This window comes from Xenopus laevis, chromosome 5S (assembly GCF_017654675.1).
Source record: "Xenopus laevis strain J_2021 chromosome 5S, Xenopus_laevis_v10.1, whole genome shotgun sequence".
Taxonomy (NCBI): domain Eukaryota; kingdom Metazoa; phylum Chordata; class Amphibia; order Anura; family Pipidae; genus Xenopus; species Xenopus laevis.
In genome coordinates, this window is record NC_054380.1 from 121,733,342 (window position 1) to 121,746,987 (window position 13,646).

A 13,646-nucleotide genomic window follows, 5' to 3' on the forward strand; every position below is an offset into this window, starting at 1 on the left:
CTATAATAGCCGTTACCTTGCCTGTCTATGTATTCCCCCAGATTCAGCTCAGTTCACCTGTAAAGAAAACCTCATGGCCAGTGGGCGTCTCATCTGCCTGACCCACCCACCCACCGATAAAAAAAGCAGTAGGTTTTCTTTACAAGTGAACTGAGCTGATTCTGGGGGAATAAATAGACAGGAAAGGTAACGGTTATTATAGAATCAAAACCTTTAAAAAAAAAAAAAAAGAATGTGTTGCAATTTCAAATTGTATATAATCATTCCCCAAAGCCTAGGAAAGATTGTAGATTTCGACCATAGAACCCCTTTAATGGAAAAGTTATTCTGTTTGCTCCAAAAGATTGCGACACCTTCAAGCACTTCTCAAAAGTGGGCAAAGCGCAATTAAAATTCTCAATGTGCAATTAAAATTTGCAATGCAATAACAGTTTAAGGAAGAATATTACATTGCTAAATGTGATTGTTTATTCTTATTAGAGCATTGTTTTGCTCTTTGCAACTTTTATAACATTCCCCCAAAAGGGAATTATAACAAACACAAACTGGACAAAAGTAGGTGGATACCTCTTATAATTACATAGAGTTCTGACCTCAAACTATATTAATCCCTGGGGGATGAACTGAAACTCTGTCGACATCAGTTCCAAGCCAGTTATGTTTGGTTTGATAAAAATCCCACAACCAATGTTCCATCATCTAGAGGAAAGCCCAGAATAAAAGAGCACAAACGCTGTTTTAGCAGCCAATAGAGGACCAAATTTATATTAAAGGGGTTGTTCGCATTTAAGATAACTTAGTATGATGTAGAGAGTGATATTGTAAGACAATTTGCAATTGGTTTTCATTTTTTATTATTGAAGGTTGTTGAGTTATTTAACTTTTTATTCAGCAGCTCTTCAGTTTGTATCTTAAGCAATCTGCTAACTAGGGTCCAAGTTACCCTAGCAACCATGCATTGATTTGAAGACTGGAATATGAATAGGAGAGGCCTGAATAAAAGGATCAGTAATAAAAAGTCAGCAACGCCCATTTGAAAGCTGCAAAGTGTCAGAAGAAAAAGGCAAATAATTATAAAATTATAAAAAATAAATAATGAAAACCAATTGAAAAGTTGCTTAGAATTGGCCGTTCTATAACATAATAAAAGTTACCTTAAAGGTGAACCACACCTTTAATATCCTTGGTTTTGGATTAAGATGTTTGTCAGGTGTCCACTAACCTTTAGCCATATTGTGTATTTATACAATATACAATACAATTAAACATCATTTCAAGTAAATACATACTGGCACAATATTTAAAATCAAATAACAGTTTTTACTGATTAGACAGTAAGCTGATAAGGTATTTTAAGGTCTATGAATCATAGCTACACTGTCTTTATCAAAGGCACAGCATGATCACTAATATGCCTATGTTTAGCTCATAGCTTATAACAGTGATCCCCAACCAGTAGCTCGTGAGCAACATGTTGCTCTTCGACCCCTTGTATGTTGCTCTCAAGGTCCTCAAAGAAGGGGCTTATTTTTGAATTTCAAGCTTGAAATGAAGTTTTAATTGCATAAAAACTAATTACAGTCCCAAGTAGAGCTTCTTGTAGGCTGCCAGTCCACATAGGGGCTACCAAATAGCCAATCACAGCCCTTGTTTGGCACCCCAAGGGACTTTTTTCATGCTTTTGTTGCTCCCCAACTCTTTTTACATTTGAATGAGGCTCACGGGTTAAAAAGGTTGGGGACCCCTGGCTTATAAAGATTGATAGTAATGTTTTACTACAAGAACAGTTGTTTCCCTGCTGCTCAATGGGCACAAATACGCTGTAAAATAAGTACAGGTTTGGGATCTGTTATCCGGAAACCCGTTATCTAGAAAGTCTAGCGTTACTGAAAGGCCATGTCCCATAGACTCTTTTTTAATACAAATAATCCAAATTTGTAAAATTGATTTCCATTTTCTTTCCATTTCCATTTTCTCTGTAATAATAAAACAGTAGCTTGTACTTGATCCCAACTAAGATATAATTAATCCTTATTGGAAGCAAAACAACCTATTGGGTTTATTTAATGTTTACATGATTTTCTAGTAGATTTAAGGTGTGAAGATCAAAATTACAGAAAGATCCGTTACCTGGAAAACTTCAGGTCCCAAGCATTCTGGATAACAGGTCCCATACCTGTACAGTTATGCTGATAGGATAAGACAACCACCCTAGTTATTGATTTAATGTACTGTATTTCTTATTACCTATAGTAGGAAGCAAACATCTTATTATTGTTTAGCACACCTGGGCAAACTCTTTTATTACATATGGGAGTTAAGAGTTAAAACTGCAAAACAAACAACTTTTGCACAATTGAAGGAAAAGTAAACCCTCGTCCTTTGCTGATCATTTTCTCCACTGAATCACCAAATCAAGATAAAATAATAATAAAAATCAGCGACACATGCAATGATAACAAGATTTCTAATTTCACAGCAGCATATCAGTATCAACTCTAGGGTATTTCTTTTTATAAGCCACATTTCTGAGAGCCTATCAAACAATCACCTTTTCCAGTGTTAAAGTGCAGATTGTGGAGGGGAACCTTTGCAATACAAAGAGATGGATTCTGCATACATTGTATTGTATACCACACATGAAGACAAGTGGAACTACCCATCCATTTATTGACCCATCTCTGCTGCTATGAACAAATTCTATAAACAACACTGTCCCACAAAGTCCTGGTTATACAATTTGAAAAAGTGCTAAACTGTAGGAAGCCTCCATTCTTTGACAAAATGTTCAAAATAATTTTTCCATGAAGTTGAGATTATATTTAACATACAGCATCTCTTAAATGTATTATCAACTATTTGTCTAATCAATGTTTATGGTATTTTATTGTTAACAAGGGTAACATGGAGTCAAAGTTCAGTTCAGTTCTGACCAAGGTGCTATCCCTGTGTTTACTAGGGGGCCTACTTAAGAACATTCAATTTTTTTTCACGAATCTCTAAAAATTTGTTTTTTTTTATACTTCTTTGAAACTCAGAAAATTTTAGATATATTAAGGGGGTTATTTACTAAAGTCCAACTTTTTTGGGTCTGAGTTTTAAAGGGGAAACTACAGAAGAGCACTGGGGCCAGCAAAAAAAATAAATTCTGATGACTTTTGACTTTTAAAAAGTTGAAATTATGACAAAATTAGTATGTAAAATTATACTAATGCAATCAAACTCCAAATTAGTAAAGAACAGTGGACAGTTGAGTGTTGTGTCGCTTTTTTAAATGTTTGTTAGGAATAAACATACAACCATAAATGTGAACGTCCAGAGCCGTGTTCTTCATTTATAGACCTTGTACAATACCAAATTAATAGCCAAAAAAGGAGCAAACTCAATGGGCAGATTAATTTAAGTTCCTTTATTTTCACATTTTATTAACATTGAAAATTAAAATGTTCCCTATATTTTCCTGGCATGTGAAACAATGTCTTCTTAGACTTGCATTGTGATATATTTTTAATTAAGGTGGAGTAGACTTATCCCATGGATTTGGTTAAACTAGAAATAAATAAAATAAAATAAATGACTTAATGATGATCTATGTATTGTTATGTGTTTTTATGATATTCTAGGCTGACCTTGGTCATAGCTTGCTGTTCTTATCAAATCACTGTTTCAATGTAAGATCAATGCTCATCATTCCATATAGAAAAAATGCTCTGTTCTGAAAAATAAAACCCGGATTCTATTATGATTAAAGGCTTTACCACTATACCATCATATAAGGGAGAACAGCTTGGCCTGATAATAAAAGCCTGATGTTTACCTTTCATCATCATCATCATCTCCAAATACAGATCATTGGTCTATTTGTGTCAGGATAGGACTTAAAATAAAAGCAACCCACTTAAATGGCAAAGGAAAATAAAAGAAATCAAAGTGTATCAGGATTGTTTGGATGATTTGACTCCAGGAACAGGACTTTACCTAAAAAGTCAGATATTTGTAGAAAAAAACACCATAGGAGATAAACATTAATGTGTTTCAATATTACATATGTTATGTAATATGACATCCATGTACCCTGCAACTTTATAAAATAAAAGTCAAGGCTCTAGTGGATTCTAAGAGGAATTGAGAGGATTGAGAGGAACCTACTTCTTATTGTCTCTCTTACCACAAGGCACTTAATCTTTGTGTATTTATACAAATTTATTGTATTTATTATGTTTGTTGTCATCCCTGTGTGTACTTATACACTATAAGATTGTACAGTGCTGTGTATCTTTGCAGCTCTACATGAAGGAAGTTATACATACATACTCTTCACTATTCCCCACAGGCAATCTGTCTCTCTAGATGCAGCATTGTGTCAGAGTCGGTTATTTTAAAAGACAGTTGCTTTTATACATTGACTAAGCAAATACCAAATGTTAATGTATTCAGCCTTAATGGCCATCAAACTCTGTTTCTGACTTCTGCATAAAAAGAGTCATGCTGATAGTGGGATACAGAATAATAGTTTGATTATTGCATTACAGAATTTTTAATTTATTTATGGTGTTTCCGATTTCTATGAGATGAAGCGTATATTACATTTTAATTTTGAAAATAGTTTCCTCTTTAAGTTCAGGGATAAAAACATTTGAAAATGTATTAAAAATCCACCACTAATCTAATTATTAGTGTACATCTCATGTAAGCCGACCAATCTATGTGAAGTTTTTGCAGTAAAGTGCCCAAAACTTGGGGGTGATTTATTGTCTATTGATGTTTTTGGTCAGGCAAAACGACTGTAGAAAAGGCTAAACTCACTTGTGTTTTCAGCAGTTTGGGTTTTTTCCAAAGAAAAGAACCCAATTTTAATTAATGTCTAGCCTTTAAAATACATGATGGGTTTTATTAGATATAAAGTAGATTTAAGTATTTTAAAGATCTTTTATTTATTTATACGTAAAACCGTGTGTGTGAGCAATATTGATCTGGCAATTAATCATGTAAAACTGTTAACTTTAATCAATAATAAATGTTAAATTGTAAATTCTTGGTGTCTTGCCGCTAGAATATGACTTGCTAAATGATCAATTTCTGGTGTTATATTAAATAATGAGGAAGGAAATGTGATGCTAATCCCAAAACATGCAAAAGTTGTAGAATTTAAAATGTTTTGTCTTGAAAGTTATGTTGTTGTTTAGTTCAGGCTTTTAGCACTTAAAGGAGGAGTATACCAGCTATTGCTCAGGTACTACTATTCCCTTAGGGCAGGGGTCCCCAACTTTTTTTTACCTGGGAGCAACATTCAGATGTAAAAAGAGTTGGGGAGCAACGCAAGCATGAAAAATGTTCCTCAGTGGTGCAAAATAAATGTTGTGATTGGCCATTTGTTAGCCCCTATGTAGACTGGCAGCCTAAAGGAGGCTTTGTTTGGCGTTACACCTGGGCTTGCTCTAGACACAGTGGGGTATATTTATCAAAGAGTGAAGTTAATAGTGAAGTTCCGCCACTAGAGTGAAATTCCGCAGTTCTCCATTCATTTCTATGGGATTTTTATAAACGTATTTATCAAAGGGTGAACTTTCACTTTCACCCATTGATAAATACGCCTTTCAAAATCCCATAGAAATGAATGGAGAGCTGCGGAATTTCACTCTAGTGGCGGAACTTCACTCTTTGATAAATTTACCCCAGTATATCTACTAGATATACTGTGACCTGGTAAATGAAAACTTTCACAGACATTTCAATATTTATTCTCAACTTTCCTCTTCGGTTAGGGGCCCGATTTATTAAAGGTGAATTTTCTAATGAAAAAAATGCAAATTTCGAGATTTTTTGTGTACTTCGGCTAGGGAATAGTCCAAATTCAGTTCGAATTTGAAAAAAAATTAAAATTTGAATATGGAAAGTTATCATATCATCTAAAACCTGCCGAATTGCTGTTTTAGTCTATTGGGGACCTCCTAGAACCTATTTGGAGTCAATTGGTGGACTTTGAAAAATCAAAGTTTTTGTTGGGAAAAACTTTGAATTGGATTCGATCGAATGTATTATTCCTTCAATTCGTACAATTAAAATTTGTCCGAATACCGACCTATTCAATCAAAAATGGACCTATTTGACCAAAAACAAACTTTGGCTTAATTTCGGTTGGTCTTTTTGAATTACAAAGATTTTTCAATTCAAAATTCGACCCTTGATAAATTTAGCCCTTAGTGTCAGTTCCCTTATACAGTCTAATGCACACATATTTTTTTAGCCAATTTTATCATTAATACTTATGAATACATTCGGCTTTTTAATTAATGTATACATTTTATTTAATTTTAATTAACAGTCAAAATATATTAGTTACTCTTCATAGTATAAACCATGGAGACATGATTTCCTCTGATTAGCTAGTGATACATATTCAAAGTTTTGATGATTAAATGCTGTTTGAACGCTTCATTAACATAGCAATTAACATGGAAACATACAGTACTTAATTGGCATGACCGTCCAGGGAAGAATATTGCAAGTGATCTGACTAATTGAATGAACTAAAAAAACATGTCTCAAGGAAGAAAGGAAGGAAGATTTAATCTCAGCAATTAAGAGAACAAGCCTGGCACGAGACAGGTTTGAAAATCCACCAAATCCAGATAATTCAGTTTTATATGCAGTGTTTTTTGGAATTTGTGTAACAGGTGGAAGAGAAGGTTACATGGAATCCTTTCTTTCTGACCATACAGTTATTGAATGTGCAAAAATTGTACAAATGATCATTTTTGGGCACACAGCCAAAAATACAGGGTACATTACTCACCACAGGTGTTGGCCACAGTGTACCAATTATTCAGTGGTGCTCCGTAGTCTTACGAGAACGGAGTCCCTATTGTGGCTGAGAAGCCTTGGGATTATCCCACTACTCTCCTTGTTGGACAACAAAACTGCTTTGTCTCACTAGCCCCAACTTTCTTACACCCATCGGATATACTGTTAAAGAAACTAGGCTATCACTTACTGGCACTAGTTTATGGGGTCCATGCAGCCCCTACTTCATAAAGACTTGGGTTACCATATATTTCAACTTGATATTGGGGCCTTCTGTTCCCAGTCACCCAGGGCATCCACCCTGTTCAGAGGTGGTGTTAAAAAAAAAAGTAAAATAAGGGGGGGGGTCCAAGGTTGAAAACGAAGGTTTATTGAGCAATTAAATGCATGGTGCCCCAGTGGGATAATAACCCTGGCTTGTTTCTGGTTGTATGGACATAGACCCTTGCTCATAAGCTATTGAGAAGTAGGGGCAGTTTATACCTTGGTTTGCCTTTTAAAAAATTCAAAAAAGCATTGTTCTCTGGAGATGTCAAAACAGCACCCCACCCGCCGCTCTGCAGCTCGTGTGGGTGCATAATCTCATGTATGCTCATGCATTGGAGGGAGTGAGGATCCACACAGGACAGGGTTGCCTAAGGTGCTCATCAACTTTGCCCGAGCCTGATTTCCACTTAAATCTAGCTAAAAGAAAGATTCAACTATTTAGTCTTCTTTTGTTCCATTAAGCTAAGACTGTGTAAAAATCAGACTATTGCCAAAAATGACTACAATTCACCAAACTCATATTTTTTATTATTTTAATATATGGATAATGTTGGCCTGCTGCACTATAGCTATGTGTTATTTGTATCATTGTTTTGTAGATATGTAGAAATGTAGATATTGTTTTGGATGGGATTGTGTGTTTGTCTTAAGATACAAAACTGTAAGATTTTTTTCCCATCAAAATGGATTGTTTAGATTTCTATCTTTAAGTCTCAGCTTTTATATTTCCCATCTGTGAACAAAAATGGGTTTTGTTGATCACATCAATAAAAAATATGCTCCCTGTGTTGTACCGGTATACTTATGCTCAGCATGGGCTTTCTTGGTTAGAACATTATTTACCGATATCTGTTCCTAAAGACAATGTACGTATGTATTTTTACTAAGGGCGTTCAAAAGCTTTATCACTTTTATGCTTCAAAAATGTATCATAAGTTGAATTAAGTCTGTAGTTTCTAATATTTAAATAAACAGGCAGGTTGTCAGCATTTATAAACATCGGTGCTTTCTTATTAAGCAAAGTGTTTTAAGGGATACGTTAATCTGTTTATCTGTGCCGTTCCTCCATGAATCAAAATGCTTCCAGCTCGGTGTAAAGAACACAGGATTCATTTCTGTCTGAAAAAGCTTATTTCATCTTCATATACAGTAATAGTTCCTATCAGTTTATAAAACAAGAAATTGAGAAACTTTCTCTTTAAAAAAAAATTGCAGATTTAATGGTAAACCTCAGTGAAAATGATTAGTTTATGTGTGCATTTCTTGAATAAATTGCCTACTGTGTTTATGAAAAATTGTATTTGTGTAATTTTCAAATTTTTTTCTACTTTGATTAAACTCACAATTTAATAAAACACAAAGTTTTTTTTATTAAAGACATTTATTTTCCTGTTTGTATTACTCCAAATGGAACTGGAATTCACAAAGCATTAAGAATCTCATTTCTAATAGTGTTGGCTGTCTAATTATATATGTGGCATCTGTAGTGTTATGGATTCGTTATTTGCCACCAAAAAACGTGTTGCAGAAATGGTAATAATTTTGCCTTTGTGAACACTTTGCCCCTCACACAACAATATGGTATTGGTTACGTATTTTATAGTTTGCAAATGTGTGTCGTGTATGTGATAAAACTTTTTATGTAAACACACATCAAAAAATCATTGGGACTTCTCCCATTGACTAATATGCAACCTCTACAGGTCTGAGGTGCCGGATTTTCTGATTCTGACTTTTCTCTGGGTTTAATAAATTCCGAAAAATTCGTCATCTTTTTTAAAAGTCCAGTTTTATTTAAAAAAATTAAAAAATGTTCGGGATTTTTGCATTCGGAGTTTAGTAAATAACCCCCTTAATGTATGAGGATCCAAATTATGGACAGATTCATTATCCAGAAATCCCCAGGTCCCAAGCATTCTTCATAACAGAATAGCCCCATACCTGCTATATCCTAGCACTTAGGTTAGATGTAAGGTTTGACTGTGCCTACATTACTGTTAGGTTTGGCCACAGGTGATTGACTGGTGGGTTTGAGCCTATTTACTGAATAAACTGGCTTATACTGTAACAGGCCTGGTGAAAATCAGAAATCATGTTAATATGAAGTAAGATCATTTAGTAAAGAATTAGCAAGAAAACAACATAGCAGATTCTGTACAGGTATGGGACCTGTTATCCAGAATGCCCGGGACCTGGGGTTTTCCGGATAATGGATCTTTCCGTAATTTGGGTCTTCATGCCTTAAGTCTACTAGAAATTCATGTAAACATTAAAGAAACCCAATAGGCTGGTTTTCCTTCCAATAAGGATTAATTATATCTTAGTTGGGATCAAGTACAAGTTACTGTTTTATTATTACAGAGAAAAGGAAAATCATTTTTAAAAATGTTGGCTTATTTGGATAAAATGGAGTCTATAAGAGACAGCCATTCCGTAATTCAGAGCTTTCTGGATATCGGGGTTTCCGGATAAGGGGTCATATACCTGTACAAGGTGCAATGAAAGAAACAAGGCCAGTGGTTAAGGAAGGCATCTAACAAGAACTAGTCCATGAAGCAGGCTAGAGACCTGAGCAGGCAGCAAACAACAGCAAATCTGAGTAGCAGGCAGAGGAAGCAAGAGGAAGTCTGAATAGCAGGCAAGGGTTAAACCAGAAAATCAGATTACAAAGATCAAGGTGAATGGGCAAGATCACAGAACAAGACTCCATGGGGCTCAATTATTAACGCAGCACAGCAGCTCAACCGAATGTATGCACCATTTTTTGCGCACATGCAAATACATGCGTTACATTCCCTGTAAAAGATTATTTTTGTGAAGGTTTTGTTTATGCACATGGCACAAATATCGGGCAATTATGTCACAAGTAATGACATCTTTCTTGGGGGCACGGCTGTGGGTGTGGCTACAGTGAGCCAGTGTTGGAGTTAGGCAATATGCGTGGACATGTGCGCAAATGTGCTCCTACACAGTGGCATTGATATTTATGACTGGTAGTTTGTGGCGTACTTCTAACACAGTTGTGGCCAGGAGCGCTAGTATGTGCCCATATGTGCGTATTACAAGTATTGCGACAGAAATTTAAAATGTGCAGTTTCCTGAAACGCAAATGTCAGCGTCCAAAGTAGCACATTAATTGCACTTTAAAACAGTTGTGCGCTACATATATGTAGCGCTTAAATATATGCATGCTCTGGGCAAAAGTTGGACCTATTTAGTGCTGCGATGCATTGATAAATGAACCCCAGTGACTCAACAACAACATTCTGTAGCTTTCTATCTTTGTGGCTTTCTGGATCAGATCGCGAAATAACTGGCATTAAAAAGGACTGAAAAAACAACATACTGTATACCTTTTGGCCAAATTCACAACTGGTGATAAAGGTATCAGACTAACTTTATTCAGATCATATTTTACTATATTCATGCCACACTGTCAGGTATCGAGGAATAGGCTTCATATGTTTGTATTTGCTTTAATAAATTTCCTTTAATATATTCCTTTCTAGGTTCACTTATTACGGAATGCTGGTGATGAAGTCACAATTACTGTTTACTATTTAAAGGACGCACCTTCATTTCTTAAGCTGCCACTAGGTAAGACCCATTAAACTAATATGTATAGGGATTTACATTAAAATTCTGTGTATTTATGTAGATTTTTTAAAATGTACTCAATCAGTGCCAACGTTGTAAACTTTAAAGCAATTCAATGCAAATGTAGTAATTAGGGTCCATTGTGTGGTTTTGTTAAAAGAGACCATGAAATGTGTCTATTTACATAGATAAATTTGTATGTTTTGTTCCGGTCAAGAGCTGCACCAACAGATCCATATTAATTCATGCCTACAATACAGCAATAATTGGCTGCTCACACTGAATTTGAATAGAAAATATTCAGAAAATCTATCAGAACAAAATGCTAAACAAAACGCCTTACGGTTGTTTTCTGTTATTAAGCCCATTACTATTAACTTTTTAAAGTTGTTTTGTCAAAAATGTATTCCCTTCTTAAACTTTAGTTAGGGCAATACTTTCAAATGATTTACCATGCTGCCATAACAAATAAAAACAAGGGATTTCAATAGCTGTAGCACCTTAAAGGTTCAAATGTAGGGATAGGCAAAATATTTTGCTGCCTTTCGACCCCCCCCCCCCTCATAGACTCGATTGTGCAGTAAAAAAATGTTGCACAAAAAAAACACCCATTGTGTCAGGTCTGGCCACTGTTGAGTGACCAGCTGGTTGGAGCCTGTATGCAGAGTAACTCTGAAATCTCCCTTGAATGACTGGGAAATTAGCTGAAGCCATAGTAAGTTGAATGAAAATAGGTGCAGACTGGGTCCAAATACAGGCCTGTCGTTAGATAAACGGTAACAAAGGCAAAGTCTGGAATGGGCTGAATGGTCAGGGACAGGGACAAGGAGAGTCCAGTAAACACACTGAGGTCAGGGTCAGGCTGAATGCAGAGAATGGTCTGAGAAACAGGCCAAGGTCAAACACCAGAAGATCCAACAGGCAAAGTGAAGTGGAGTGGAGGAACAAGGGAACAGAACAGAGAACAGGCAGGACATTGTCAGGAACAGGGAACCAGGCTGGGACTCGGGAAACACAGGCAGGAATCAGACACGAGAACCACAGGAGCAGAGAATCACAGGAACTGCAGGCAAGATTAGGCTGGTGAGCTCTGATGATCTAGCAACTGGGAATAGCAAGGGACAGGCTTATATAGGTCCTTAATTGCTTGATCATTGGCACATGTTGGTAACAGACAAATAGCAGGGGACCCCATAAAGAGGATCACCACACCAGAGGCCGCCCCATCACACCAGAGGAAAAGAACTTTCATTTGAAGCAACGTAGGGGGTTCTTCACAGTCAGGACAGTAAGGTTGTGGAATGCACTGCCGGGTGATGTTGTGATGCTGATTCAGTTAATGACTATGAGTGACTTGGATGATTTCTTGGTCCGACATAATATCAAAGGCTATTGTGATACTAAATTCTATAGTTAGTATAGATATGGGTATCTATAATCTATCTGAGAGTAGGGAGGGGTGTGGGTATGGATGCTGGGTTTTCATTTGGAGGGGTTGAACTTGATGGACTTTGTCTTTTTTCAAACCGATTTAACTATGTAACAGGGTAGGTGGAGTGAAGAGAGTAACAGTTAGAGATGACGGATGCATCTCCTGAAAATTGATAAGATCCAGCTCTAAAAGCCACAGTGCCTCACAGGATAACTACAGGGAATTGTAAGTAAACAAATCAGAATTCAATTCCCTGTAGTTCCTGACACATTGGGGGTCATTTATCAACACTGGGCAAATTTGCCCATGGGTAGTTACCCATGGCAGCCAATCAAATTGCTGCATTCATTGTCCTACTTGCAGCTGGCATTAAAAAGCTAATCACTGATTGGTTGCTATAGGTAACTGCTTGATAAATGAGCCCCATTGACTTCAGTGTGTTTGGAGAATATATTTGTCATTTCGCAAAAGTGAAACTGGTCGGTTAGGGGCTTAGCTTCATAAGAAGCAACTAGGTGCTATGACCTGTGTGGGCTCCATGGGTGTTAGCATAAAAAATTAATAGACACATTAATAAACTAATGTCAGATTTGTAACCTTTTAGCTAATAGGGTCTGGCAAAATATTAAGCCTTTAAGGGGGGCTTCAAAAAGTCTGAGAAGAACTGACCTTGAATATCCACATTTTTTAGGGTACACCTTCCTTTTCTTAGGATACAAAGAGTGAATTGCCCACAATAATTAACCCTTTAAGTGCCACAGAACGTAGAATCTACGTTCTGTGGAAAAGTATCTTGAAATGCCACAGAACGTAGATTCTACGTTCTGCAGCATAAGCGTGCGGGGAGCTCAGGAGCGGCTTTAAATGCTGCTCGCTCCTTCCCCACTCGCTCACAACCCCCTAGGCAACGAGCGGAGCGGGTGGGAAAGGGGCTCCTGAGGCGCGATCGTCCAGGGGCCCCACAAACGCAACAGACGCACGTGGCTGCGTGCTGCTGCTGCTGCCTGCACTTCCGGGTCCCTCCAGCGACGCCCACGCATCGGATCAACGGATCTGGCGACTCCCTCCTGCTTCTCCACTCCTCCTGCCATCATGGACACAGATCTGCAGCTACACACCCCAGGTTAGTGTAACACACACACAAAATACACTTACACACACTTTATACACTAATACATGCTTAGATTTACACTTACACACACTCACATACATTTTTTGGGGGATCAGGGGGGTCACACACACTTGGGGGGGGGTACATACACTTGCACACACAAACACATGCACATAACATGCAATTTACCAATTGTACACATGTGCACACACACACACTGTTGTGTAGCTTTTTTTTTTTTTTTCATATTGCATTGTTGTGTTTTTGGCTCAAAAAAATGTTTTATTGCCTTTGCGAATAGCGTATTCGCTAACCGTACTGTGCAATACCTTTTGTATGTTATTTCGGTGATTATTTGGAAATTTTAGGGATTTTGGTGCATTGTTAGCCATTTTATTGCATTTTCAGCGCTGCATAACTGTTGCTTGCTTTATT

At 36.8% G+C, this 13,646-nt stretch overlaps 1 protein-coding gene across 2 annotated transcripts in view; it reads left to right on the top strand.

Moving 5' to 3' along the window:
• The window catches only part of sntg2.S (syntrophin, gamma 2 S homeolog), a 276,383-nt gene that overhangs the window by 127,419 nt on the left and 135,318 nt on the right, over positions 1-13,646 (top strand). For both annotated transcript variants that reach the window (XM_041565024.1, XM_041565023.1), the window contains exon 7: positions 10,581-10,668. In XM_041565024.1, the coding sequence (XP_041420958.1) occupies positions 10,581-10,668 (88 nt within the window). The remainder of the gene's footprint in view (positions 1-10,580; positions 10,669-13,646) is intronic.